The 27,101-nt window shown below is 50.5% G+C and overlaps 1 protein-coding gene across 1 annotated transcript in view; it reads left to right on the top strand.

Moving 5' to 3' along the window:
* Positions 1 to 341: 341 nt before the first annotated feature.
* Trim71 (tripartite motif containing 71) overlaps positions 342 to 27,101 on the top strand; it is a 53,657-nt gene continuing 26,897 nt past the window's right edge. The window contains exon 1 of the mRNA XM_050139648.1: positions 342 to 1,293. Coding sequence (XP_049995605.1) covers positions 481 to 1,293 — 813 coding nt within the window. The 5' untranslated portion in view covers positions 342 to 480. The remainder of the gene's footprint in view (positions 1,294 to 27,101) is intronic.

Genomic DNA, 27,101 nt, shown 5'->3' with positions numbered 1-27,101 from the left:
CGCGGGCCGGGGGCCCCCGCACGAGGTGCAGCTGCGCGCTCGAGCCGACCGCGCCGCGGGGGAGGCTGCGTCTCGGCCGCCACGCAGGAGCTCCTGCCGCCGCGTCATGCGGCGGGGCGGCCGGCGTCGCGCGCGGGGACTGGGGCCGCTGCTGCTGCTGCGACTTCGGGGCGTTCTCCCCTCCCTCCAGGAGACTCCATCCGTTTAGCCGGGGGCAAAAGAAAAAAAAAAAGCAACACACGCAAGACTCGTCGGGACCAATTTTCCCCCCCCTGGCGCCGCGGGACCGCATTCCACGGCGGACTTTGGGACTTGGGCGGACGCTCGCTTGCTGCGGAGTGGCGGTGCATGCCCGCCTTGCCGAGGTGGCCCAGGGGTCGCCTCCACCGCGTCCTCGATGCGCTCTGCTGAGTGAGCCGCGCGCCCTCCTTCTCCTCCTCCTCCTCGCCGCACGCTCTCTTCCCTCCGGCCCGCCTGCAAATGGCTTCGTTCCCCGAGACCGACTTCCAGATCTGCCTGTTGTGCAAGGAGATGTGCGGCTCGCCCGCGCCGCTTTCCTCCAGCTCGTCCGCCTCGTCGTCGTCGTCGCAGACGTCCACGTCGTCCGCGGGTGGCGGCGGCCCCGGGGCGGCGGCGCGGCGCCTGCACGTCCTGCCCTGCCTGCACGCCTTCTGCCGGCCGTGCCTCGAGGCGCACCGGCTGCCCGCCCCCGGCGGCGCCGGCCCCAGCGACGCGCTGAAGCTGCGCTGTCCCGTGTGCGACCAGAAAGTGGTTCTAGCCGAGGCGGCGGGTATGGACGCTCTGCCGTCGTCCGCTTTCCTGCTCAGCAACCTGCTGGATGCCGTGGTGGCCACCGCCGACGAGCCGCCGCCCAAGAACGGGCGACCGGGCGGCGGCCCCGGGGGCGCGGGCGGTCACAGCAACCACCGGCACCACGCGCACCACCCGCCCCAGCGAGCCGCCGCTCCGCCGCCGCAGCCGCCTCCCGGCCCGGCCGCCTCCCCCGCGGCGCTGCTGCTGCGCCGACCGCACGGCTGCAGCTCGTGCGACGAGGGCAACGCCGCCTCGTCGCGCTGCCTCGACTGCCAGGAACACCTGTGCGACAACTGTGTCCGAGCGCACCAGCGCGTGCGCCTCACCAAGGACCATTACATCGAGCGCGGCCCGCCGGGGCCAGCGGCCGCCTCCGCGGCGCAGCAGCTCGGGCTCGGGCCGCCCTTCGCAGGCGCGCCCTTCTCCATCCTTTCGGTGTTCCCGGAGCGGCTCGGCTTCTGCCAGCACCACGACGAAGAGGTAAGCGCGCGTGGGACGCGGGCGAGGGGAAGGGACACTTTTGCAGGGTTGTATCACACCCCCATTAAGTTCCTCAGAGAACCACGACCTGGCGACATCCCCTTTCCCCGTGTACGTCCTGTCCCAAAACATTAGATTCCCTCTTTTTTTTTTTTTGTTTACTTTTATTGTGCTTTTTAGGGGTGAGGATAAAACCCGGGGTCTTTTGCTAGGCAAGTCTACCCATAGACTCCCAGCCCCCGGATTTAACTTTATTTATTTAATTTTTACATTTGGTTGCACTCGTGTGGAGGTCAGAGGACAACGTTCAGGAATCGGTTTTCTCCCCACTTCTCTTGTGGGTCCTGGGGATCGAAGTCGGGTCGTTTCAGGTTTTGAGGCAAGTGCCTTTTAATCAGTAAGCCATCTCGCCAGCCCACCTATATTTATCATTATTATTATTATTTCCCTGCGTGATGAGAGGTGCAGTTGGTGTATCCAGTTGGGCACGAGTTTGGAAGAGATAAGTGTGTTTGGAGTCGTGGACTCCTTTTGTGAAGGCCCGCCAGAGGCCGCCCAACGTGCTGAGAGGCTCTCCGGGATAGGGAAGGGGTGGTTGAGGTGCGGACTTGCTTCCCACGTGAGTGCTGGGTCCGAGGACTTGGATTTTGTTGTCATTTGCACGAGTTGGCATTCTCCGGGTTGTCTGGTTGTTGGTGAAAAGCATATGGCATTTTGAGAACCGAGGAACCCCCGGAATTGACTCCTTAATTTTGTTTCTACAGTTGTTTTACGTACTATGTGTAAAGCATGTTCTGGTTGGTGAGTACCCACGTGCGGTGACCATGTGGCCTTGTGGGGGCTCCTGAGAGAGCGACAGAAGCCAGATTGGGACCACCGCCGTTGGGGCTTTGGCGCTGTTCCCTAGCTGGCCCTATCTCCCATCCCGCGGGGACTTGGTCGCCACCCTGCCCATCCACAGGCGCCCTCCACTTGGGCAGCCACCCGCCGCTCGGTCCTGGGGGTTGTGTTGCTGCCCTCGGACCTGATTGTCCCTTTGCGCTCCTGATTCCTCCCCCACTTTGATACAGGACCGTCACCACTTAGCCCATCCACTAGAAGCTGAGAGCAGAGGCTTGGCGGACCACCCTTGATGGGTTGGGTAGCTCGTCTAGCTCTACCTGGAAATATGAGACCCTGTGCGGTCGCAGTGCTATCCCTATCGCTGGGAGGAGAGCAGGGGACAAACAAGGCTTTCGCTGCCCCGCGTGATTTAGAGTGGGATTGCCGGCACCGCCGCGGCGGGGTCCACTTTAACGTGTTATTTGGGGAGGAGGGCGGAGCCACCCTCTACCCTCTGGCCTTAAATTGACTGGTTTGGAAAAAAGTTTGAAATTCTAAGGCGAGGAAGTTAGCTTTTTAAGTTTTTTTTTTCCTCCCTAAAGTGAAGTTCACTTCGGTTTTCAGCCGTGGGTTGACTCCCGTTTCTCACAGTCGTAGCTTGATGTTTCTAGTATGTTCTTTCATTACTTTTAGAAAATTCCTGGGCGGGGAGATGGAGCCAATTCACTTGCAGATTAGGATCAAGTGCCAGGACTAGGCAGGGAATCCGGGTTTGTTTCCACGGAGGGAAAAGAATTGAAATTTTTTTTTTTTTAATTTTTAGTCAAAGGTGCTCCATTTGGGCTAAGACTGTAGGTGTTTGGTGCTGACTGATTTGCCAGAAGCTAACTCACCGTGTTTATTTTGAGGTAGGGTCTTTTTCTTTAGCCTGGGGTGTCCTGGAACTATGTAACCCAATGCTGAGATTACAGATGGGAGCCACCATGACTGGCTTCACTTCAAAACAAAACGTGTTTGAGTAAGCTGACCACCGTGAGTTTCTTAATGGCATCTTCATAGGAGCGTTTCCTAGCTACCTCCTTAATCACCAGGTCTGGCTTCCTTTTCTTCTGCTTTTGTGTCAATAAATATCTACTTTTCTTTTTTTCCTTTCTTGTCTTCTCTCTGTCCCCATTTTTTTTTTTTTTTTTTTTTTTTTAAGACAGGGTTTCTCTGTAGCCCTAGCTGTCCTGGAACTCACTCTGTAGTCCAGCCTGGCCTCCAACTCAGAGGTCCATCAGCCTCTGCCTCCCACGTGCTGGGATTAAAGGTGTGCGCCACCCCCTCCTATGTCTCTCATCTTTGAAGCCCCTTATTCCCTCACAGGCCACACTTAGGAAAAGTCGGGCTTTTTGCTAATAAGGGGACGGTCTTCATGTCCATCCATTACCCTGCAGGTGACATGATTTCAGTTTCTTTGCACTGTAAATTTTCAAACCATGTGGACCGTGTGGGAGAGTGTAGGAGACCAAAGTGGGACTTGTTTCCATCCTGGGTCCCACCCAGATGCCTTTAAAAGTCCCTTTCAACATGTGGGGTCAGGGAAGTAAGATGGGAGGCTGTTGAAAGGAACATCAAGCTTGCTGAGTCTTGAACAAGATTCTTCTTTCTTAGTTTTCCGTTAAAGCAAGAAATGGTTAGACGTTTGTTCTTCTTACTGAATGTGAGGGTGACAGCCTGGTGCTTTGAATAAAAAGACCAACAAATCTTCCTCTTCCCTCTTGAAGGAAATGATGTCTAGTGGTCTCAGGGAGTTCCTTTAAAAAGTCATTGCCTCTGGCTGGGAAAGTACCTGGGCTCCTTTTTTGGGGGGTGGGTGATTGATGTATTGCTGTCTTCACTTTTGGGGAGATGATAGATGGGACCCCTGTCTGGACTTTGGTATACAGAACACCTCACTGCATGAGGCTTTCAAAGGATGTCAAGTTAATTGTGTGTCAACAGAGAGAAATAGTTTGGGGTGTCTTTCCTTCTGGGGATGGTGATGTGGCTCCAGTGCCCTGCCCAGCACCTGACTTGGGGGGGGGTTCAGCTTCCCTGGGGAGATGGCCGCAGGTATCCCCCAAGCCCTGAATTTAGATACTGAGACATGATGTCTGAACATTTTTGGTTTAAATAAAAACTACAAGAGCTCGGGAATGGGTTACATCTGCAATCCCAGTGTGAGGCAGGAGCCTGGCTATGAGTTTGAGGCAAGCCTGGGCTACAGAGTGAGAGCGGAAAGGACAGGATGCACTTGGGTTTTCCAGCAAAGGGAGACATGCTTGCTCAGGCTTTTGGCTAGTTCTGAGCCTGAGAGCCTGTGTACCCCAGGGATAGGGTGGAGGGACCAAGCCCCGTGGCCACACATCTTGAAATTGCTAGTGCCTCCTTCTGAGGTTTGCAGCTGAGGTGGCTGCTACCACAGCCACCTAGGACGGGGGCCCTTCGCTTGTACTGGGAAGGAAATCGTTGTGTGTCTCAGAACTGGGCAGCAAGCACACTTGGTTAAAATGGTAGGACTCCTGGGGACCTGCAGGGGACAGGTGACAAGTGATGATGGTGCCATCCTGATCTCAGGTGAACACTATGATGGCAATATTGTTCCTGGTGATGGCGGGTGTGTGTGGGGGGGGGTTGGCTGGGATTTTGCAGAAAATGGACTTTGAAATTTAGGGTTGAAGGTAAGTGAAGGTCGTCCTCAGGGAGTTCAGCCAGAAACTGGGTTCCCGAAAGATCCAGAATTAAACTGATTTAACTCAAGAATATAGGGTCTTCCTGTGACTCCCTGATCTGGCTAAGGTCTTCCACTTCAAACAAGGCAATTTGCTGCCTAAAATAATTGGTTGTGTGAGTTCCTGTCTCCTGTTCGGTCCTACACTGGTGTCATTTTGTTTTGCCTATTCAGAATTGAAGCTGCTTTTAGTGTTCAGGAACTCAGTGTTTTAAATCGTGCATTTAAAAAAATGTGTGAAGCTGGGCTATGGTGGCGGCGCATGCCTTTAATCCCAGCACTCAGGAGGCAGAGGCAGGCGGATCTCTGTGTGTTCGAGACCAGCCTGGGATACAGAGCTAGTTCCAGGACAAGCTCCAAAGCCACAGAGAAACCCTGTCTTGAAAAACAACAACAACAACAAAAAAAGTGTGACTTACAAAATCCACGAAAAATGGGTTTTAAAACCGTACAATTTTGTTTCTCATTTGTTGGTTCCTTTCTCCTCTTTCTTGGTTGTAATTCAGTCAGGACCTCCCATGCTGGTCTTAACTCATCCTGATTCTCCTGCCTCAGCAGGCCAAAGGGTGCTAAGATTACAGTGTCAAAACCAAACCAGAATCCACTCTCCTACCTTTCTTCATCCATCCATCTCTGGAGGTCAGATGTACGGTAAACTTCCTACCAAAAAAATGGGATTTAAATTGGAATGTCATTGGTGGGAGAGAGCTGGAGGTCCCCAGGTCACAGTGCGTGTATATCATCTGTGGGCTCCAAAAGTAAACTCCGAATACCTCAAAAGTGATAACAGAGGCTGTGGTTCAGAAAATATTTTAATATAAAAACTTGGCGGGCACTTGCTGACTGCTAAACTTTGGACTATTTATTGAAGGGCAGAGAGAGTGGGATTTCATTGGTGTGTTTTGCTTGATGAGGTTACCTCAGATACATGAAAGGCCATAAACTGGAACACACAGAGGCTGTGGTATCTGCATGGTGGGGGACCTGGCTGTATGTGCCTCTGAAATTATCTCAAGGAGGGAAGATTCTTGTTTTGGAATTCATGGACATGATAATTTATAAAAATTGGTTGTCGGTGTTTGGATTGTGTCTTGGATATCAGTGAAGGTGTTTTTAAGGGGAAGGGGAATTTTACAGGCTTCACTGACTGTCCTTTATCAAAGTTAAACTTTTAAATCTAGTTGGATCTGGACTAGGGAAACCTTGGGGTTTAGAGACTGAGGAGATTTTTTTTCCTACTTTGGTGGTGTTCCCTTTTATTTTGGTCTTGTAAATACTCGGTTTTAGAAAAGAGTCCAGCCCTTCAGACTCAGGAGGCTACTACAGTGTCTAGTTTGTTAAAAAACACACCTTAAAATGATCTCAACTTAATCCTGAATGCCTGAGCCAGTTGCTGAGCCTACTTTTTACCTTTTACCATTTTTTTTTCTTTTAAATTTCATGTGCTTTGGTGCTTTGGCTGAACCTGTGCCTGTGTGAAAGTGTTGGATCCTCTGGAGCTGGAGTTGCAGTTGTGAGCTGCCATGTGGGTGCTGGGGATTAAACCTGGGTCTTCTGGAAGAGTAGCCCATGCTTTAATAAACTGCTGAGTCGTAGCCCCGCAGCCTTTATCTTTTAAAGCCCAACTCGGTTGTATCTGCCCTTGTTTGTGGGAACTAATTTGGGGTTTTGTTTTTTGAAGTATGAAAGTATATTCTTCTAACTTGAGATTCTCATTTGTTCTCCAGTCTTGTTTGTTGGCTGCAGCCAGGTTCTTGGCTGACTTCAGTTCCGGCCTCAGCCTCCCAGCCTGCATCACTCAGCTGCCCCCACTCCCCCTTATTTGACTATCCTCCAGTTCTAAAGTGTAATCCCCTCCTGTGCTCAGAGTCACATGGTTTGCTTACTCTTGCTGTTTCTCCATCCAGTTCCAAACATGGGTCAAGGTTTATAGTAGCTGGGTTCATTCTTAGTAACTAATGGTAGGTCATTGGGATGAGTTTTAGCCTATGATTGCAGTTTCAAAATACTGCCCCCCCCCAACAGAAGCATATGGCACCCCAAGGCTGTTTTTATTTCTCTGTTTGGGAAGACAAGAGGATACCAGTAAGAGTGACAGTTCGGTCCTGGCAGCCTGAAGACCCTCCTTCTGTTCCTCTCTCTACTTGCCTTACCAAACTCAACAGTTCCTCCTGGGTGGTGTAAGCATCTCTTCCACTTTGGGTGTCTTAACCACCTTCTGCTTGAATCTTTGACGGAACCTGGGTAGCCAGAAATGGACTTGGAACCCCGGTCCTCAGCTGTTACCAAAAGCAGTCTCTCGAAGGCCTTTGTTTAGTTTGAAATCAAATGAATTAGCAGGTTTGGGGCTGTGGGCTAGATGTTGGATATTTGCATCTGAAAGTGACTTAGCGGCTCTCCCGGTACGTTAAATGTGAAAACTTGTTTACAACTGCTATTAAAAGAAGAACAGGGGCTGGAGAGATGGCTCAGTGGTTAAGAGCATTGCCTGCTCTTCCAAGGGTCCTGAGTTCAATTCCCGGCAACTACATGGTGGCTCACAACCATCTGTAATGACATCTGGTGCCCTCTTCTGGCCTGCAGACACACACAGACAAAATATTGTATACATAGGGGCTGGAGAGATGGCTCAGTGGTTAAGAGCATTGTCTGCTCTTCCAAAGGTTCTGAGTTCAATTCCCAGCAACCACATGTGGCTCACAACCATCTGTAATCTGGACTGCAGACATACACACAGACAGAATATTGTATACATAATAAATAAATATAAAAAAATATTGTGTACATAATAAATAAATAAATATTTTAAAAAAAGAAAAACAGATGGAGGGGACGGGGAATAGGTGGATTCTTACACCTAAACCTACTGAGTATTTTTTGAGAGATCTGTATCAGTTTACTAATGGGCTAGCTTTTGTTCTTAAAGTAGATTTCTCAGATCAGTTTTAAATTCTGCTCAGATCAAACTCACCTTGTGAGGGGTCCCCTCTCCCAGCAGGGATCCCAGTTTAATTATCATATGGATCCCTACCTCAAACTTTGCCAGTTCCTCGAGCCAGGTGCTTCTCAGGGAGGTGATCTCAGGATGCCTGCTTTCTGTAATTGTGTGTCAGCGAGTTGGGGGAGGGAGGGGGGGAGTGCTGTTTGTCTTGAATGGTCTGTTAATTCTCAGCCATCTCTCCAGCCCCAAGCCTTTTGTTGTTATTGTTGGTTTGTGTGTGTGTGTGTGTTTTGCTTTTTTGAGACAGGGCTTTTTTGTCTCAGGAACAGAAAACAGCCCTGTCCAGGAACTCGCTCTATCTGAACTCTAGACCAGGCTGGCCTCGAACTCACAGAGATCCATCCATCTAACTGCCTCTGCCTCCCAAGTGCTGGGATTAAAGGTGTGTACCACCACCGCCTAGCTGTTTTGCTTTTTTGATATAGCTCTTTGGCTGGTGCGTACCACCAGACTCTACCTTTGTTAATTCTTTTTTTTTTAATTTATTTTTTTTTTTTATGTGTGTGAGTGTTTCGCTTGCTGATGGAGGCCAGAAGAGGGTGTCGGATGTCCTAGGACTGGATTTGTAGGTGATTGTGAGCCACCACGTGGGTGCTGGGAATTGAACCAGAGTCCTGGAAGTAAGTGCTGAGCCATCTCTCCAGCCCCTCTTACTTGACTGAAGTCATTTCTCTGTGAGTGGTTTCTTGCAATAGCATGTGTTGGTCAGCGGTAACAGTTCGGCGCAGAAAAGCACAGAATGAACGAACAGGGCCTCATGGCTTTGCCTCCCTGGGACATTTTGTTTGCGGGAGCAGTGTCTTAGATTTTGGAGCATAAGTAGGTGGGGAGCCTGTGTATCTTGTCACTAGCTTCATCATATTACTTAAGGAATGTTTGACTAGCTGCATTAGAACCATAACCTTTAACAGATTTAAAAAAAAAAAAGCCTAGCCGGGCGGTGGTGGCGCACGCCTTTAATCCCAGCACTCAGGAGGCAGAGGTAGGCGGATCTCTGTGAGTTCGAGACCAGCCTGGTCTACAAGAGCTAGTTCCAGGACAGGCTCCAAAACCACAGAGAAACCCTGTCTCTAAAAACCAAAAAAAAAAAAAAAAAAAAAAAGCCTATTTCCTGGGATTGGAGAGATGCTCATCCTTTAAGCCCTGGAGTTACGTGCCTAGCACCAGGCCTGCATGCATGTCACAGCTGGCCTCTGGACATCCATACTCCCATGCATTGACAGACCCGTGTGGTGTGGCTCATGGACCAACCCACAACCCACTTTCCCTCAGTGCCACTTACCCTGGAGCTGAGACAGGAGGGACTAGAGGCTAGACTAAAAGCAAAATAAACTGCCTCATATTTTGCTACTAAACACCTTGATGTACAGGACAATTCAGTTTGTTCTGTCCTTTCCCTTGGGCATGGAAGCCCAGGCCTCCTGCAAGTGGAGAGCTGCACCCCCGGCTGAGGCACAGCAGTGCAGTGTGTTGGACGTGTTGGACATTTTAACACCTGCAGTTTCATTCGGTCTGTGCCCTCCAGGATCAGTGCCGAAGGGAGAGCATGTTGATTTAGAATCCATCGTGGGCTTCTAGCCAACGTCTTTCTCAATGTATGCATAAGTGTGGGGTAATAAAACAGATATAATAAAGATAAATAATGCATTGGTGTGTGTGTGTGTGCACGTGCGCGCGCGCGCACGATGTGCGTGGGACACATGGGGAGGTCAGAGGACAAGTTTGGGTGGAGTTTGTTCCCTCCATAGAGCAGTCTGGTCTCAGGAAGATCCACTCACCTCTGCCTCCAGAGTGCTGGGATTACGGATGGGTCTGGCCTGGAGGGATGGGGCCAGGTCACCGGGCTTACTCATTGAGCTGGAGCCAGCTTATTGGTTAAGACATCTGTAGTTCAGGATTGTGCCTGGCTTGCAGGTGTGATCCTTGCCTCCCAGATTCTACTCCTGTTCCTTAAGACAATAGTTTGTAGTTAGCTGTAGCTGTCATTCCAGCTGAGGCAGGAGGATTGAAAGTTCCCAGGCTCCTGCTTTTGGGGTAAAAGTTTCTGGTTGATGGCCAAAGTGATAACTCTGAAATGCTTTGGGTGGCTCTTGGTCTTTCTCACTGTGTCTGGGACGCCTGTCATCACACAGCCTGTGGGCTGGAGAGGAAAGGGAACTGGGCAGGAGGTCTCAGCCTTCCAGCCTGGCTGCTCTACATGGACGTGGTCTGTTCCGTGAAACCTGAGCTGCTGAGGAGCCTGGTGGGGCTGGAAGTCTCAGAGAATGAGTGAGGGGATTTCGTGTTGGCTGTGGAGGTGGTTTCTACAGAGCCTCTTGTGGGTGGAATCCAGGGAACGTGTCATCATGGACACCTTCACCCACCTTTTAGGAAGGTTCTCTGCCTCTTTTCTGGAGTGTAGTGGATTATACTTGAATGTATCCGTTAGGAGCCAGATCTTGATAGATCTAAGGCTGGGCTTGGAGGCTCGTTCTTGTAATCTCAGCACCCTGGAAGCAGGGGCAGGATAGTTGCTGGAAATTCAAGGCCAAGTCAGGGATAGTTAGGAGGACCTTGCCTAGATAGGACCGGTGGGGTAGCAGAATTGGTAAAGATGACGTCCTCCAAACCTGAAGAAGACCTGAGTTCAGTTCCCAAGACCCCATTTGGCAAATAAATGACCCTTGCTGCTTGTCGCCTGACTGCCCTGTCAGGGAGTGGGTGCAAATAAAAGCAAGCTGTGGGGAGCTCCTGAGGCGGGACCCTGGGGCTGTTCAGTTTGTGCTGAGTGGCTCAGCTCCTGGATCCTTGCTGGCAAGGCATGGTAGAATGTGAAGTCGAGTGTGGTGGCTTGGCACAGGGTGGCCAAGAACCTGGCATGGTGGCCCCAGCCTGTAATCTCAGTATCCTGAGACTTGTATTTCCTTATGGCCTTACACGTGAACCTGAGAATTTGATCGTGTCCAACGTGTGGGAGCAGCTCACTCAGACCCAGCCTCGCTGGGGGCTCCCTGTCATGGCGTCCTACCCCTTAGCCCATGGAGCTGCATGAGCCCTCCTGATTCCATCCTTGTATTTGTTTATGGTGCTTCCCGATTGAAGGGAGGGTGGATGTGAGCTTGTCCGCTGCCCTGGAAGACAGGGATGTGCGGGTTCTAGAGATGAAATTTGGTGTGGCCTGAGGTTGCCGCCTTGAGATGGAGAGGGTCCAGGCCGGTTGCAGGAAGGCACTCAGGTTTGCTTGCTGCCTCTTGTGGGCTTGGTTAGAGGACTAGCCTCTACTAAGGCCCTGCCCCAGTGGCTCCCTGTTTGGTGGGTCTGTTCACCGTTTAGCATAGATTTCAGCCCATTTGGCAACACCTGTTGGTAAAAATTGCTCTAGCCAAAATGCAGAATAGATTGTCCCCTTTGTCTCCCCTCCAGCTGGCTGCCTTAGGATCTTTCATCCATCTGTGTGCTTGGCTTCTCTAGGATGCTGTGAAGAGGGAACTTTGGATTGCATTTGGCTCACCCTTTGTGCGGTGGGGAGGGGCTTAGTGCGGTCGCTTTTCCAGCCCTTAAATTTTCCTCCCACTGAAACAGGGTTTCTCTGTTAACAGCCCTAGATGTCCTGGAGCTAGCTTTGTAGACCAGGCTGGCCTCAAACTCAGAGATCCACCTGCCTCTGTCGCCCGAGTGCTGGGATTAAAGATGTGCACCACTGCCGCCCAGCTAAAAAAAGTTGTTAAAAGCATTCTTGTTATTATTTTTTATTATTTTACGTTTATGGGTATTTTGCTTGTATATATATTTGGAGCATGTGATGTCTGGTATATCCGTGGAAGTCAGAAGAGGGTGTTGGACCTCCTAGGACTAGAGATGCGGTCAGTTGTGAGCTGCCACCTGGTAGGTGGTGAGAATCAAACTTGGGTCCTCTGAAAGACCTGTCTCTTACCCTGAGTTATGTCTTCAGCCCCTTAGTTTTTACTTTATGTGTGTCTATGTATTTCATTTGTGCAGTATCCGCAGAGGTCAGAAGAGGACCCTGGGTGGACCTGGAGCTGCAGATGGCTGTGAGCCACTATACGGGTGTGGGAACCTGAGCCTGGGTCCTCTCAGCCCCTGGATCTGCTCTCTGGCCTAGAACAGAGAGGTCTCATAGTTTCTTTCCTCTTAGGAGGGATGTTGTGTGGTCTTGCTACTTCTCTCCTTTTCCCAGATAGGACCTCACTGTGTCATCCAGGTTGGCCTCGAATTTGTGGGTGCTGCACTGTCCTGCTGATTGTCCAGGGGCGACTGGAGAAGCTAAGCATGGCGTTTAAACTCGTGATGCCATCTCTTCTGGATCTCTGCTCCTAGGCTGCTCGCCTTCTGTGCTGTGTAACTAACTAGCTCTCCACCAGGCCCTTTGATTTCCGTTGTCCCAGGCGCCTGTTGTCAGTGGGTGAGAGTCTTCTCTCCATCTGAAGCAGGTTTGCTCAGTTACCAGAAGATGTGCACACATGGGTGAACTCTTTTGAGTGCTTCTAAGTAGCTGTGCACCAAGTTTGGGTTCCATTCCCAACACCATGGGAACCTACTACAGCTGCTTTGGTAACACTTGAGACCGGAGCACAGGATGACAATTTTTTTTTTTTTTTTTTTGTATTTCGAGACAGGATTTCTCTGTGTAGCCCTGGCTGTACCAGAACTCACTTGGTAGACCAGGCTGGTCTTGAACTCTCAGATCCGCCTGCCTCTGAGAATTTTGTTTTTAAATTGTGTCCCTATAATCACACTAGAGGGTCTTCTAAAGCCTGACTTGGTTTTTACAGTTTGCTCATCCAGTAGGATGTCATTTTTCTGAGTCTGTTCAGCCTTTAGCCTTCATCTGCCCTGCCCTTTGCTGGCCTTGCTCATCTTACACTCGGGAGATGGAAGGAAAACAGGCGTACCTGGGACTGCCTTGTTCAGATTTAGGTGTTTTTTTTTTTTTTTTTTTTTAAAGACAGTACTTGCTATGAAGATTGGAATTGAGATGTCATATACAGAAGTTTAGCTGGTCATATTGGAATTGTGGAATTGCTCGAAGGGTTTCTCAGTGTAGCCTTGGCTGTCCTTCTGTAGACCAGGCTGGCCTCGAACTCAAAGTGATCCACCTGCCTCTGCCTCTCTTAGTGCTGGTATTAAAGGCTTGTACTACCACCACCCTGCTTGCCTTGTTTATATTTGTTAAAGAAAATTTATCTAGTTCATTCTAGTCCTGATTTAACATAACCATTGTACCTAAATGTGCCCTTTAGGTTATCTGTAAATGTAAAGTAAAAAAAAAAAATTGTGCCCAGCAGTGGTGGTGCACACCTTTTAATCCAACCCTGCCCTGAAAAGCTTTAAAAATGTATTTTATATGTATGAGAGCTTTGTTTATATGTATGTATGTATGTGTACCCAAACACGTGCCAAGTTCCCATGAGGTCTGGAGAGGATGTCAGACTCCCTAGACCTGGAGTTAGGGATGGTTGTGAACCATCATGTGTGTGCTGGGGAGGCCCAAGAATTCTTAACTGCAGAGCTATCCTGATGGTCCCAAATTAATTAAAAGTGCTAGACCCTCGTGTCTTCCTAACAGTCACGCGTGCACACAGAGCCACGAAGCTGTTTGCAGAACTGTATTGAATTTGAATGCTCCACTCAGGGCTGGCTACCCCTTCCTGCTCCAGGCTTGGGCCTGGTCTCCTTAGGCTGACTGGAATATTTGGTCTTTTCCAGCAGCGGTTCCTGGCCTGGCTCCCTTGGACTTCTGGGACCCTGGGACCCTGAAGAGGCACATTTGAAATGTTAATAGCCCCAGGCCTTGCTCCCCCCACCCCCAGCCCCATTTCCTCCCACTGTCTGCCTATTGCCATCAATCGAATGGAAGAAAAATGGCCGGTCCTGTTGTACCCCACACTTCCGTGATTACCAGAAAGGGCGGATGGGTGTAGCTTTCGTGTGTCCTATTGCTGCTCATTCGGGTTTCCTCCTTTGAGTTTTCTGCTCAGCGTACTTTGGCCAACTTCTTACTCCTTTTAAAAATTACATTTTGTTTATTTTTCCACACATGGAGGTCAGAGGACAATTTGAGGGAGCTTGTTTTTGCCTTTCACCGTGTGGGTCTTGAGGGTTGAACTCAGGTTGGCAGGCTTAGCACCAAGCTTCTACCTGTTGAGCTATCTTGCCGGCCCAGTAAGTCTCCCCTACCAAAGACAGGAACCTATCCTGGAACTAACTCACGGATCTGCCTGCCTCTCACTCCACGAGTGCTGGGATTAAGGCCTGTGCCACCATCACTACTCCCAGTAAGTGGGGTGGGTTTTTTTTTTAAAGGTTTATCTATTTTTTTTTTAATTTTTTTTTAAACTTTTATGTGCGTTGGTGTTTTTCCTATATGTGTTTCTGAGTGAGTACACATCCTGGTGGGTGTGGATCCTGCAGAACCAGACAGTTGTGAGCTGCCATGTGGGTGCTGGGAATTGAACCCAGGTCCTTTCAAAGATCAGCCAGTGTTCTCGGCTGCTGAGCCATCATCATTCCAGCTCCCAACGGGTGGGTCTTAATGGTAGAAATTGCCATGGCCTGGCTCACCGCTGATGGGTGCAGGATGTCTCTACCTGAAAAGCCACATCCTCTCCAAGGAAACCCCCGTTCTGTCCCCTCCCCCATGATGAACATTTGCTGTTTCTGGGCCACAAGGCAAATGGCCAGGGCACATTGTTTTTACTGAGCAGATACCCGCTGGGAGGCGAATTCCTCGAGGACTGCCTGGAAAATGTGGAGGTGAAGTCCATTCCATCGGTGGTTTCCACCGAGTGTCCGCCTTGCCTAACTTTCTCCTGGTGTCCGAGGGACGCAGAGACCCAGAGACTGGGGACCGTCGTTTGCGTCACCGGATTATGGGAAGACTGCTGGTCAGCACTTGGCCTGAGTCATTGGTAAAAGTGCTCTACGTTTACATTAGAGTAGAGTTTTAAAAGTTACCAGAAAGGCAGCTTTTGTGACGTTCCAGAGGTGTCCGCAGGGCAGGGCAGGGCAGGGGAGCCAGAGCAGCCAGAGCAGCCAAAGCCTTTGGAACTGACAGCGGATTTTCTGTAGTGGCCTTTGATTGGGTCTGAGCACTTAGTTTCCTAGGCAGCCAGGTGGCTTCCTTTCAGCAAATGTTGCATTTTGGCTTCTTAACAGGAATGTAAAATGCAGAAGATGAAATGGGGCCAGTTGGCAGGCATTCTACCAACAGAGCTACTTCCTGGTCCCCATCAGGGCAGCTTTGCCATGGACCAGCTATTGTAAGTGTCTTTCAGAATAGCCTTCCGCTGGTGATGAGGTCCCAGGGGAAGTGACCTGATCGGACCAGTGGGGGCACGTGACTCCCTGATCTTTACAGGAGGCTGCAGGCTGCTTCCTTCCTGCAGGTCCAGAGCCCTTCTCCCACCCCACAAGCCTGGCTGTGGAGGAAGGCTTCCTCACAACCCTTTTGGACCGGGAAGAGTGGCGTCGTCTGCCTTGTTCCCCACCTACAGTCTCTGGATTCCAGGAGGATCTGAGTGTATTAAAAACCAGAGGGGGTTGGACTAGGGGAACTGATTGGGTGGTACCCAGGAAAGGGATGAAGAGCCACGGTGGTGGTGGTGGGGTCCCCAAAAGACCTGGGAGCTTTTGAGTCGATGGGCCTTTGGAAATCTGGAAATGCCTAGGCAGATAGACCTTATCCGCAGTAGCCGTTCAGTTCAGCAGCGTCTGATTAATTAGATTGACTGAAGGAAGCTGTTTGGTTCTACTGAATATTTGTTTGATTAAGCTAATTACATTATTTGAGAGAAGGTTTCATACACGCTATCTTGGGACCTGCTGTGAGTCCCAGATTATTCTTGAATTTGTGGCAATCCTCCTGCTCCAACCTCTTTAGGGCTGGGAAATTAGCTACTGTGTCTGGCTGGGCTGTCCTGTCTGCAGAGAAGAGGACCAGGCAGGTGTGTGGGTCCCCACCAAAGCCCAGGTGTCTTTAGCTGTCCGCCTTCTCTCCTCTGTGCCATCACCATAGAGCCCGCAGTCTCCTGTATTCTCCCTGGCGGAATCTCCCTGAATCATCCCCTGTGCTGGGCTGATGTTTGAACAGCCCCACCTTCCAGGCTTTGAAGGGCAGGCGAGTGTGAGTGTTTGCCCGAGTTACCGAAAAGCCAGTGCGCAGCAGAAATACAAAGGAGACCCTCGGGAAGCAGTTAATGATTAAATCCAGGGCTTTGGACCTGGTTTCCTCCCTTGCTTCTTCCTGAACTTTGCTCCCTCACGCCCTGGGACTCACCCCACATCGGCCAGCTTGCTGCTTGCAGACCTTGGTTTGAGTTGCTACTGGAACCCTTTCTTGGCCTTTCTTCCTGCACCCAGAGAATAGGGTTCTTCGTACCTCATGTCCTGTACCTCATGTCCTTGTGGCCTTTTCTTTCCTGCTGATCTGCATGTCCTGTATGAATTCCTCTCTGGGGCTTTGCTCCCCAAAAGCTTGAATGGTAGCTGTCCTGCTGCAGTGTTGGACAGGATGGCCTGCTTGTCTTGGATGGATGGTGTCGTGAAAGCCCGGCCCTGCCCCTTAGGTGCAGGTATACCTGGCCGTGACTAGACCTCCTAAAACACTCTAAATTGTACACAGCCAGTTAGCTTTTGTCCTGATTTCTGGGTTTCCTGGGGATGGTGTGTGTGAGCGCTCTGGCCTGCTCCTGTGGAGGGCCTCTGCTTCTTAATAGGCTTAAGTTGGGACTCGCCTTAATTCCCAATTTTTTCCTTTTAAGGTTTATCTGAAAACCTCCTGATTAGGTCCTGATACTACATTTAGCCCCTTCCGGCACAAAAGGTGGGACAATAAGTTGTCCTCATTTTTCCTATATGTGTGTTGTGTGCCATGTTCGGGATGGTGCCTGACATTTTGTATGACAGCTTTGTTTAGAACCCTGAATGGGTTCCCTACTGTATCTCCAGAGCCCCACAGGGTATCCTTGAGGAGGACCAGGGTTAGCCTCAAGGCTTTCTGACCCCTCCTACCCCTGCATGCCTAGGGCAAGGGAGGAAGCTTGCCCCAGGCTTGCACGGGCTGCCGGGAGGGCAGTGAGTCACTGAGGAAGAGCTTCTGCTTTCTCTGGCTCCCAGGGCTGCAACACAGGTTTGTGTGGATGATGGCCCTCCTATCTATCTATTCCTGTCTCTGGAGCTGAGCCAGGAGGACACAGATTCTAACACTAGAAGAGGATTTTGCGGTTCAGTTCTGGGTGTGTGTGCATGATTTTTTTTTTTTTTTTTGGTTTTTCGAGACAGGGTTTCTCTGTGGCTTTGGAGCCTGTCCTGGAACTAGCTCTGTAGCCTCGAACTCACAGAGATCCGCCACCATCGCCTGGCTTGCATGCATGATTTTTATTTATTTGTTTGGTAGTTTGAAACTGGGTCCTCTAGGAAGTTGTCCTTGATCTCAATTTGTATTCTGGGCTGGCCTTGAACTGAGACCCTCTTGCCTTTGTCTCCAGTGCAGGGACTGGAAAAAAGCATGCCAGCTGGCAGTGGTGGCACACCTTTAATCCAGCACTATAGGGAGGCAGAGGCAGGTGGATTTCAGTGAGTTTGGTCTTCAAAGCGAGTTCTAGGACAGGCAGGACTGTCAACACAGAGAAACCCTCTCGACAAAACAAAATAAAACAAGCATGCCACCAGTATCCAGCCTAGCTGGATTGGAACTCCAGAACCTCGTTCCTCCACCATGAAAACCTTTGTGTGACTTCTGGAGACCTCAGGGCTCAGAGAAATCAGTTCAGGACAGGGTGGGATGGGGTACCTGATAGATCTACTACACCTGCCCTCTTCTGGTTCAGCATGTGTGACTTTGTTCCCTGCTGTGGGAATGTGGGTGAGGGTTTGGTTTTGTACTGATGGTGTATTATGGTGTAATTGTATGTTCAGGGATCCCCAAAGCTTTATTCCGAACTCAGTCTATTTAGGGGACCATCCCAGTTAGCATGCTTCTTAATCTTTTTTTTTTTTTAATTAATTTAAATTTTCTGTGTGGCGTTTTACACGCATGGGTATCCACACACCATCTGGAGACAGTACCTGTAGAGGTCAGAAGAGGGTATTGGACTAGAGTTACGGGCCCTGGTGAATAGGATCGAGCTCAGGTCCTGGAAAAGCAGCAGTTAACCACTGAGCAATCTCTCGGGCTCTCTCCTCTCCTTGGCTCAGCTTGCCTGTGTCTGTAAATTTTTTTTTCCACCTGATGTGGTGCCAAGGTGGCAGAGAGAAGCCAGGAAGTTGGAGGGAGTTAGTCAAGGCTAGCTTCAAGCTACCTGGGGGTTTTCAAGACATTGGTTGTGTTGTGTATGAATCCCAACATTCTGGAGGCAGAGTTGGTTCAAAGCCAACCTGAGTGTGACCGCTTCTCAAAAAAACAAAACAAAGCAAAAATCTCTTTTTTTTTTTTTTCTGTAAGCTACATTTCTTAAGCTTGAGTAAAGCTGATGAAATAAGTTTTAAATAAAGTTGAAATTTGAGCTGATTGTGGTGGAATATTCGGGAGGCAGAGGCAGTTGGATCTGAGTTCAAAGCCAGCCTGTCCAGTACATAATGAGTCTCAGGACTGCCAGAGCTATAGAATAATACCCTGTCTCAAAACAATGACAAAAGGGTACAATTTGAAGGATTATGTATTTATTGCCCAGTGTAAGGATTGTTTTTGATCCAGCAAAACTGTCCGATGGAATGTAAAAGAATTAGGCCATTGTGCCGTCACAGCACTTGGCAAACAAACGCTAAATCCTCCAGTGCTGGCCGGTCTGTACTTGGACAGAGTCCAGACCCGTGCCAGGGGGCGGGCCAAGAGGACTTGGTAAAATTGCCACACGTGTAAAAGTCAAAGCAGAGGACTCTTGTAGCCGCCTCCTCCCTTTGCCAAGGCCCTGGCCAGGTGTAGGCCATTCTGACGATGTTACCCCTACCCCCACCCCCACCCTAGAACCTTCTATTCTGCAGTTTGGTACAACATGAAACCCCTTCTTGAGAGGTGGGAGGAAGTGGTTAATCCCCACTTCCTTCCCTGGAGTTTTATTAGCCTCTGGGAGCCTGCCTTACTCTGCCTTAATGGTCATAAATGACCCTCTCCTCTGAAGGCTGGGCCAGGCCCCTCTGATTCTGTGTCTGAACCCCAAGCGGTTTGGCGCTTACTAAGTACTTTTTGATGGTAGTACCATTGGTCTTCTGTGACTGGGAGGTGGAGGGGAAGCTTCAGCATCACCACCAAGGTGGCTGGAAGGCCAGCCGGGAACATGACATGACCAGCCTGGGGCTGCAGGGTTGTCAGTTGCTGGAATATGAATGGGAGATTCCAGCTCTCCATATCTGGGCTGAGAGGTGGCAGGTTGTGGCGAAGGAGAATAAATAGCAGGGCTTGGAAGACCCGGGACTCAGCGCCGCAGCCGCCACCTGTCCTGCTAATAGGTCTCTCTTTCCCTGCCAGCTAGTCTTCCTGCCAGGAAGCAGGAGTCATGCGCCTGCGTGTTCACCCTGTTGCCCTGCTGGGTTTGAGAGCAGATGCCGAAGAGGCATGCCCTCCAGCCTGCCCTCCGAAGAGTCTTCCCAAAAAGTCCTTCTGAATTTAATGTTGTACAAGTAACTCCAAGCTGTGTGTCCTGGGTAAACAAAATAAGGTGTCAGAAAAACAGAGTCCTTCCTTTCCCATTCCCTTTCTTCATGACAGTGCATAGGTTGGCCTCGACTGAGAGCAATCCTGTCTTGACTTTCCACGCACAGGGGTTATAGGCATACACTACCTTGTCTGTTTAGAAGTCTCTCTCTCCCCTCCCTTCCTCTTGGTTTTTCAAGACAGGGTTTCACTGTGCAGCCCTGGCCATCCTGGAACTCACTCTTGTAGTCCAGGCTGGCCTCGAATTCACAGAGATCCACCAGTCTCTGCCTCCTGAGTGCTGGGATTAAAGGTGTGCGCCAGCACCGCCCGACATTGCTTGCTTGTCCTGTTTCTTACATTCTTGGTCAGTGCTATCCCTTGCATCCGTACTCCCTCTTTGTTTGTTCCCGAGGCCAGAGGATGCTCCAGCTAAAACTCAGATGTTTTCAGTGTCCCTGGCCTGGCCCAGCAGCAGGTTTGCAGCAGGCCCTCTGGTACTGGCACCTGCCACCCCCATGCACATTTGCAGGGAGTCTTGTAACAGCCCTGGCTGTCCTGGAACTAACTCTTGTAGACCAGGCTGGCCTCGAATTCACAAGTCCCTCTGCCTCCCTAGTGCTGGGGTTAAAGGTGTGCACCACGCGCCCAGCTCACTTTAGTTTTCATTGATAACTCATACAATGTCGTGTGTCCTGAGAGTGACTGTCAAGCTCATTTGCATACTCACTGGCCTTTGTAGAAAGAAGACCTTAGCGATTTTTGAAGTAAACAATTCATTTACTAAAGTCAGCGTTGCTGCACAAGAAACTCTATGTATTATTATATAAGTGTGTGCATGCTCTAGTGTTAAATTCCGAGGACAGCTCTTGGGAGTCATTTGCCTTCATTGGTGGCTCCAGGGACTCATAGTATCAGACTTTTTACCCACTGAGCCATCTTGCCTGGCTCTCACTCAGCTTTTTCAAAAAATATATAAATGAATAAGAAAATGTATTTTGAGACAGGGCCTTGGTGTCCTGAGTGTTTGCAGTACTGGGTATTGAAATCAAGGTCTTTTTATTGTTTTGTTTTGTTTCAAGACAAGGTTTCTTTGTAGCCTGTTCTGGTCTTAAACGCACACCAGGCAAATATTGAGCCTCTGAGTCACATCTGCAAGTGAGATGCAGCCTTTGCGTTTTTCAGTACGTGGTTTATTTCCCTCAGCTTTCACCATGGCTTCTAGTTTCACGTAGGCTGTCCCAGATGATGGAGTTTCTTGCCGGGCAGTCATGGTGCACACCTTTAATCCTGGTACTTGAGGCAGAGGCACGCGGATCTCTGAATTCCAGGACAGACAGGACTACACAGAGAAGAGACCCTATCTCAAACAAACAGAAAACACGATGGATGGAATATCTTTGAAGAGATGGTATAAGGAGTGCTGGCGGAAGAATAACTGGCTTAGTTGGTGGTGTTTGTCGTAGAATCCCTGAGGGCCTCAGTTCAGATCCCCAGCACCACATCAGAGCTGGACACAGTGGCATGTCTAACGGGGAGCTGGAGACAGTCAGCATTAACCTGGCCTCTACACACAGGCACACAAATACCCACGTACCACAGAACATAAAAGTGCAGGGATAGGCCGGTTGGCGGCGGCGAAGCAGGGGCAGGCGGATAAGCTACTGAGAAACCCTGTCTCGAAAAACAAACAACAACAAAAAAGTGCAGAATGAAGGCTGGTGGTGTGTTGTCTTGCACCTGTGGTAATCTCAGCACTTGGGGTCTGAGGCCATATTGCCAGGAGATCAGGGTAGCCTGGGCTAGAAAAGTCAGTCTGTAAAAGGCTTTAGAAGTGATTGCATGTGACTGTTTCCTTTGTCCACTTACTGACTGCCCTGTAGGCCGATGACTGGTCTTGTGAGTGTTGTTGTCCTGATGAATGCTTTCAAACATGCTCTTAAGTCTGGTCGTAGCATAATAGTGCTTTAGTGTTTGGAGAGACCCTTACACTGTCTTTCTGAGGAAGCACCTAGGCCAGGGCTGTGCTCTGCTTTTATGCATTTGCCAAGTGTGCCTCCTGCCTCTGAGCTTTGTTCTCTGCACTCAGTTGCATTTGGCCTCCTTCCCCTGGGACACTTGGGTACCCTGACAGCTGAGGTTTGCCCTGGGCCTGCCTTCTCCATCCACTCCATATGGAGCTCTGTTCTCTCTCTCTCTCTCTCTCTCTCTCTCTCTCTCTCTCTCTCTCTCTCTCTCTCTCTCTCCCTCCCCCCCCCCCCCCCCCCCTCCCCCCCCCCCTCTCTTTCTCTTCCTCTCTCCCTCTCTCTCCCTCTCTCCCTCTCCCTCTCTCTTCCTCTCTCTCCCTCTCTGTCCTAATGACATGAGAGCATGGAGGAGCTTCTGCTCCTTGCTGCATGTGAGCTTGGCTATCCTAGTCCTTGGATTCTTGGTTGACAGGCTCATACCTCTGGTGTTCTGCAAGCAAGCACAGGACACTTGTCTCCAGCTGTGCTCCTGGGCCTGGGGCTTGTTCCTCTCTGCCCTCTTGTTCTGGGGTCAGAGGAATCCTGCCTAGGGAGTTCTGCAGGGTCTGGCCTGCCAGCTCTTATCTTGTCTCCAGAAGTCAGCTGGCCTTGCACTGTCAGCCCAGCAGCACAGCCGTGTGGCGCCACTCTGAGGTTGAGTCTCCAGGCCACGCCGTGCAGCTGGGGCAGTCCCCTCCTAAGAAAGGACACTTTCTGATTCTCACGCTTAGCACTTACACAGCAAACATTCTCCTCATACTAATATTTGGGCAATGGTGCCTGGGAGTGTGTGTAGCTTTTTTCTATGCAGTGCCTTTTCAATCCCTTGCCATCACCCTCTTTGGGTGTTTGTTTGTTTGTTTTTTGATACACTAAGTAGCCCATCCTGGCTGTCCTAGACTAAGCAGACAAGACTGGGCTTGAACTCTGAGGTCTTCCTAACTCTGTTTCCAAGTACTGGGATTCCATGTGTGTACCCTCATACCTGTCAAAACTAAGAATGGAAAAAGGGGTCTTGGGGAAGCAGGACTGAAAACTTTAGGGACCAGTAAGGAGGTGCTCTTGGCAAATCCTATGGAGGCCTCAGCACATTCTTGGTTTTTTTGGGGGGCGGGGGTTGGCGCTTTAGATTGTCAGCCTGGCTACAATCTCCCTCTGATACCCGGGAGTGGTGTTTTTTGTTATGTGATTGAGCCAGGGCCTTGGGTACACAAAACCCACTGTCAGTGTGTTCTGAACTCAGCAAGCACAAGGCCACCTAGGACTTATTAAAAATTGAGCCAGTCTAGACTCCATTATGTAGCCCAAGCTGGCCTGGGACTTCTGTTTCTGCTACATTGGCCTCCTAACTGCTAGGTACACTCTGCCCGACTGGAAAGGTTGTTTGTAAGAGATTAGAGCATCCACGGGTCACAACCCTTTTGGGGGACAAATGACCATTCACGGGGTCACCTGAGACCATCGAGAAGCAGGTATTTACATGACCATTCATTACAGTTGTGAAGTAGCAACAAAGAGTCCCAGCATTAGGAAAGTTGAGAATACTGGATTAGAGAAAGGATCCTGGATAGGACCAGGTAAATAGAAATTACTTCTGCTTAGCCTGTGGCTGTTTTTCCCCAGTCCATTCCCCTAGACTGGCGTCCTCCAGTGGGATACATTAAGGGCCCTTATTACTGATAGGCAGGATCTCTAGCCCCAGGCTGGCCTGAAACACAGGTTGATGCACACATAGCTGGGGAGCAGAGCGCACATACGGGGGTTGGCAGGCCCCTGAAATCATCAAAAGTCTTTGCTCTGTGCAGATGTTTTAATTGCTTGCTTGGTTTTGAGACAGACCCTGGCAAGTTTGGAACTCAGTATGTAAAGGCCTCAAACTCAAGAGACTCTCCCGCCTCTGCCTCTCAAGTGTTGGGGTTAAAGGCGCGTGCCACCACCACCAGGCTTATTTATGTTTTCTTTAATGTGTGTATTTTCCTGCATAAGCGTGCATGTTTTGAGGAGCACGCCAGGTCCCTGGGAACTGGACTGAGATGGTGTGAGCAGCGCTGGGAACCAGCCGGGTCCTCACCTCTGACTTCAGTCAGGCACATTCGCAGGTCTGAATTTCAAGCCACCGTTGGTGAAAGTCATATAGGTCTCCGGCTGGCCACATCTTCCTTAGTCCTGGTGATGGGAATCTGACCGCTCACCATCAGGAGGCTGTTGACTACCCTTAGCTATATAATTTGAAGGAGCCAGAAAATAGGGCCTGGAGGAGAGTGTGCTGCCCTCACTGTCCAGTCTTAGAAGAACCTATTTTCTTGGGGTCAGCAAGCTCTGGCCTGAGCATGTGCCTGGAAGTCTTCCTCTAGCGAGGCTAGGAACAAAGGCACGGCTCTGGACCAGCTGCCATCTTGGGCCAGTCATTTCATCAAGATCTTCTGCTTTGGACTATAAATTGATCATCTATTCCCAGGGGCGGTAGCCTTTTGGATTCTGGCAGCAGGATAGTGTTGTGGCCTGGGCTGGAGCATCTGGGGCACCTCTTGGAAAAAGACAGTGAGGGCGGTGTCCTGGTCTCTGACCAAAGGGAGTGTGGGGGTTGGGTCTCTCCAGCATCTCCATTTCTGCTGCTGACTTTCACCCCCGAGGGGTTGTTGAGAAATCTGAGGTATTGGGAGCAGTATTGCAAGAGGCAAGAATGCAGCATAAGAGAGGAGCCTAGACCTGGGAACGGGACAGCACCTGGCCGGACATCTCACCCTACCAAGCTCTGGAGACAAGCCATTGACGTCAGGCCTGTTTACCCAAGAGGAATTTATTCTCGACCTGTTTGTAACAGAATGGGGAGCCACTGGGCTGTCGACTTCAACAAAGAAGTAGTCTTTGGTTGTGGCGATGGTTGGACCGCAGGAGCCTCACTGGCTCGGTCTGGAGAGGAGTCGTGTTACAGCCTGCCCTGCCGAGGCAGAGGAGCCCACTGGTCTCTGCAGTGACCTGGGGCGGCCTCCTAATTGTGGCCTTGAGCAGACTAAAATCATGTAAGGCCATTCGTCATCCAGTAGTCACCTCAGTAGTGACCAGGGCGGAGCAGTGCCAGGGCTCAGCCCTGCTCTGTGACCGCTTGCCCACCGGTTAAATATACACTGCCTCTGATTTATCTTTAGCTTTAGCTGGGGTAAGTGGCCCTCACGGTCACTAAGAAAACGTTTCTGTATGTGAAACTCAAACGGTTGAGATAGGTCACACTGTATAGTCCTGGCTTGGCTGTCCTTGACGTTAATGTAGACCAGGCTGGCCTCAATCTCACATCCATCTGCCTCTGCTTCCTGAGTGCCACCACCCAGCAGCCTCTTCTGGCCTTAAAAATGAAGAAATAAGAGGGTGGCTTGTCCTGTCCCAGCCTCGGAATGCTGAGACTGGAGGGTGGAAGACCACCTGGGTAACTCCGGAAAGGGAAATGAGGCTGTGGGTGTTAGTGTAACTCCGTGAGCACAGCTAGTGCTCTCTCAGGGTTCCAGCCCCAGAGGGCATTGCTCAGCCAGTGGTAGACTACTTGCCTGAGTGCCATGTTCCCAGCTTTACAGAAAGAAATTCAATAACATTGCTTAGGCTGCGAGGACTAGGAAGCTATGCATGGCACACCGGTATTGGGGAGTCTGACTTTTCCACTAAGGCTGGGGTAAGGGTGCAGCTCCCCGTTTTGATGGAATTAGCTGAGTAGACAGGGCTAGGGAGAAGCCTTGAGTGTACTCTCCCAACTGGACGGTATGAGGTCCAGCACTTACACCTGCCCTGTGCTCCACCCATGCTGAGCTCCTCCCTGTGCTGTGCCACGCTACAGCTGTGATCTGTACAGGTGGCAAGGCCTGGCCACGAGGGCAGGAGGGAGCTTTTTAGGGTGAAGCCTGAAGGTTCTCTTTCCTGCCTGGAGCGAGTTCCCTAACACAGCCTACATTTTTATCCATGCTTCCTAGTGGACTAGCTGGGTTTGTCATTTTCTGCCGGGCCCGCCCTCTCTTCCTCCTCCTGGCTTTGTTGTGTGTTGTGTGTTGTGTGTTGTGTGTAGGGGTTCTGTGTGTTGCAGTTGCTATAGATACTAAAGTCGCCTCTCACTCTGGAGACTCCCCATCAAATGACTGAGAAGGTAAGGGGGCATTGACTCTTTCCTGCCGCAGTTTTACTCTGGGAAGATTCCAGCCCGTGTCACTAATTGAATCGTTGTTTACCGAAAACTATTGTTTCCTTTGTTCTATTCCTCAAGTGTTTAGTGAGTGTGGGACTACTAGTTGGTTTCTGGGGCTACACTTAAGTAGTGAACAAAACACAGCCTTGTTTAAGTTCTAGGGTGGCGCGCGCGCGCGCATGCGCGCGCGCGCACACACACACACACACGTGTGGATCTAATGACTCCTCAGTGGGATAATCACTTGAGCTGAAGGCCAGCCAAGACAACTCAGGGAGACCCCACCCAAGACAAAGAAGGGAATGGAACTGAGGTGAACCAGTACCACTTGCAGTAGCCGGAAGTGTTTGAGGAAGCCATGTTGTGCCCGGAGCCAGGCAGCCACGTAAATAGCTGGTGGGAGCGCCCCTCCCGTGGACTAACCAGGAGGATTTAAGTAGGTGGTCGAAGTGCACAGTGTAAGGGAAAGAATCCCAAAGGCAGTGGGGTGGCATCCCGTGGAACCCACCCGACTGAATGAGCAGGGCCTGTTCAGCTCTGGTGCTGACCAACAGGCAGGCAGGGTGGGCGCTAACTTGCTTTACCCAAGCACAGGGACATAGGCCTTTTAAAGGGCTCTGTCCTCTGCATGGGGAGAGATTGCAGGGGGAAAAAAAAAAAAAAAAAAAAAACCTAAACTGCCTGTTACTGTTCTGGGAAGTGATATGGAATAGCGTCTACTCTTGGAAGCTTCCTTCTTCATCTCTGCTTGCACATGTGACTAAAGTCAGACTCATGCCTCTCTCCCCTCCCCCCAGCATGGTACCCCATGCCCAATTTTATTTTTGGTCCCCTCACTGGTTTGCTGGACTGTGACCTGAGCACATACGTGGAAGGAAGGACGGAGCCCAGCACAGTGAGGAAGGGTGCAGGGTTGGAATCTGCCATCAGGAAGGATCAGCCACTGTGTGGTTCCTCGGTGGAGATGGGCAGCTGCTGGCCTGCAAAGAAAGCTGGCCCACAGCAGTGTCAGAGGGTGTCAGTCAGCACACCTATCCTAGTGGCATCCCCTGGGATCTCTGCGCATTCTTTCCAGCAGGCAAGCAGAAGACTTAGGCTGGAGAATGGTGGCCGAAGGTCTTGCGGGTGCCTCCTTCCCCAAAGTCTCCCTAGCTCAGGCTGGCATTGAGTCTGCAAACCTCTGCCCCTCCCGCCTTCACTTTCTAAGTGTTGGGATTCCAGGCACACAGGCCACCACATCTACTTAGGTGATACTGGGCTTTGCGTGTGTAAGGCCACTGAGCACTAAACCAGTGGAGCTGCATCTCTGGCCTTGGGGCCACCCCGGCCTTCCTGACACACTAAAGCTTGTCACTTAGCCCCTTACAAATTGTGGGACACGAGCATGCATTCCCAGCCTCAGAGTTTCTCTCTCTCTCTCTCTCTCTCTC

This window comes from Alexandromys fortis, unplaced genomic scaffold, assembly GCF_014885135.2.
Source record: "Alexandromys fortis isolate MF-2015 unplaced genomic scaffold, M_Fortis_MF-2015_v1.1 scaffold_36, whole genome shotgun sequence".
NCBI classification, from domain to species: Eukaryota; Metazoa; Chordata; class Mammalia; order Rodentia; family Cricetidae; genus Alexandromys; species Alexandromys fortis.
This window is presented reverse-complemented; position numbering and strand designations above follow the sequence as displayed.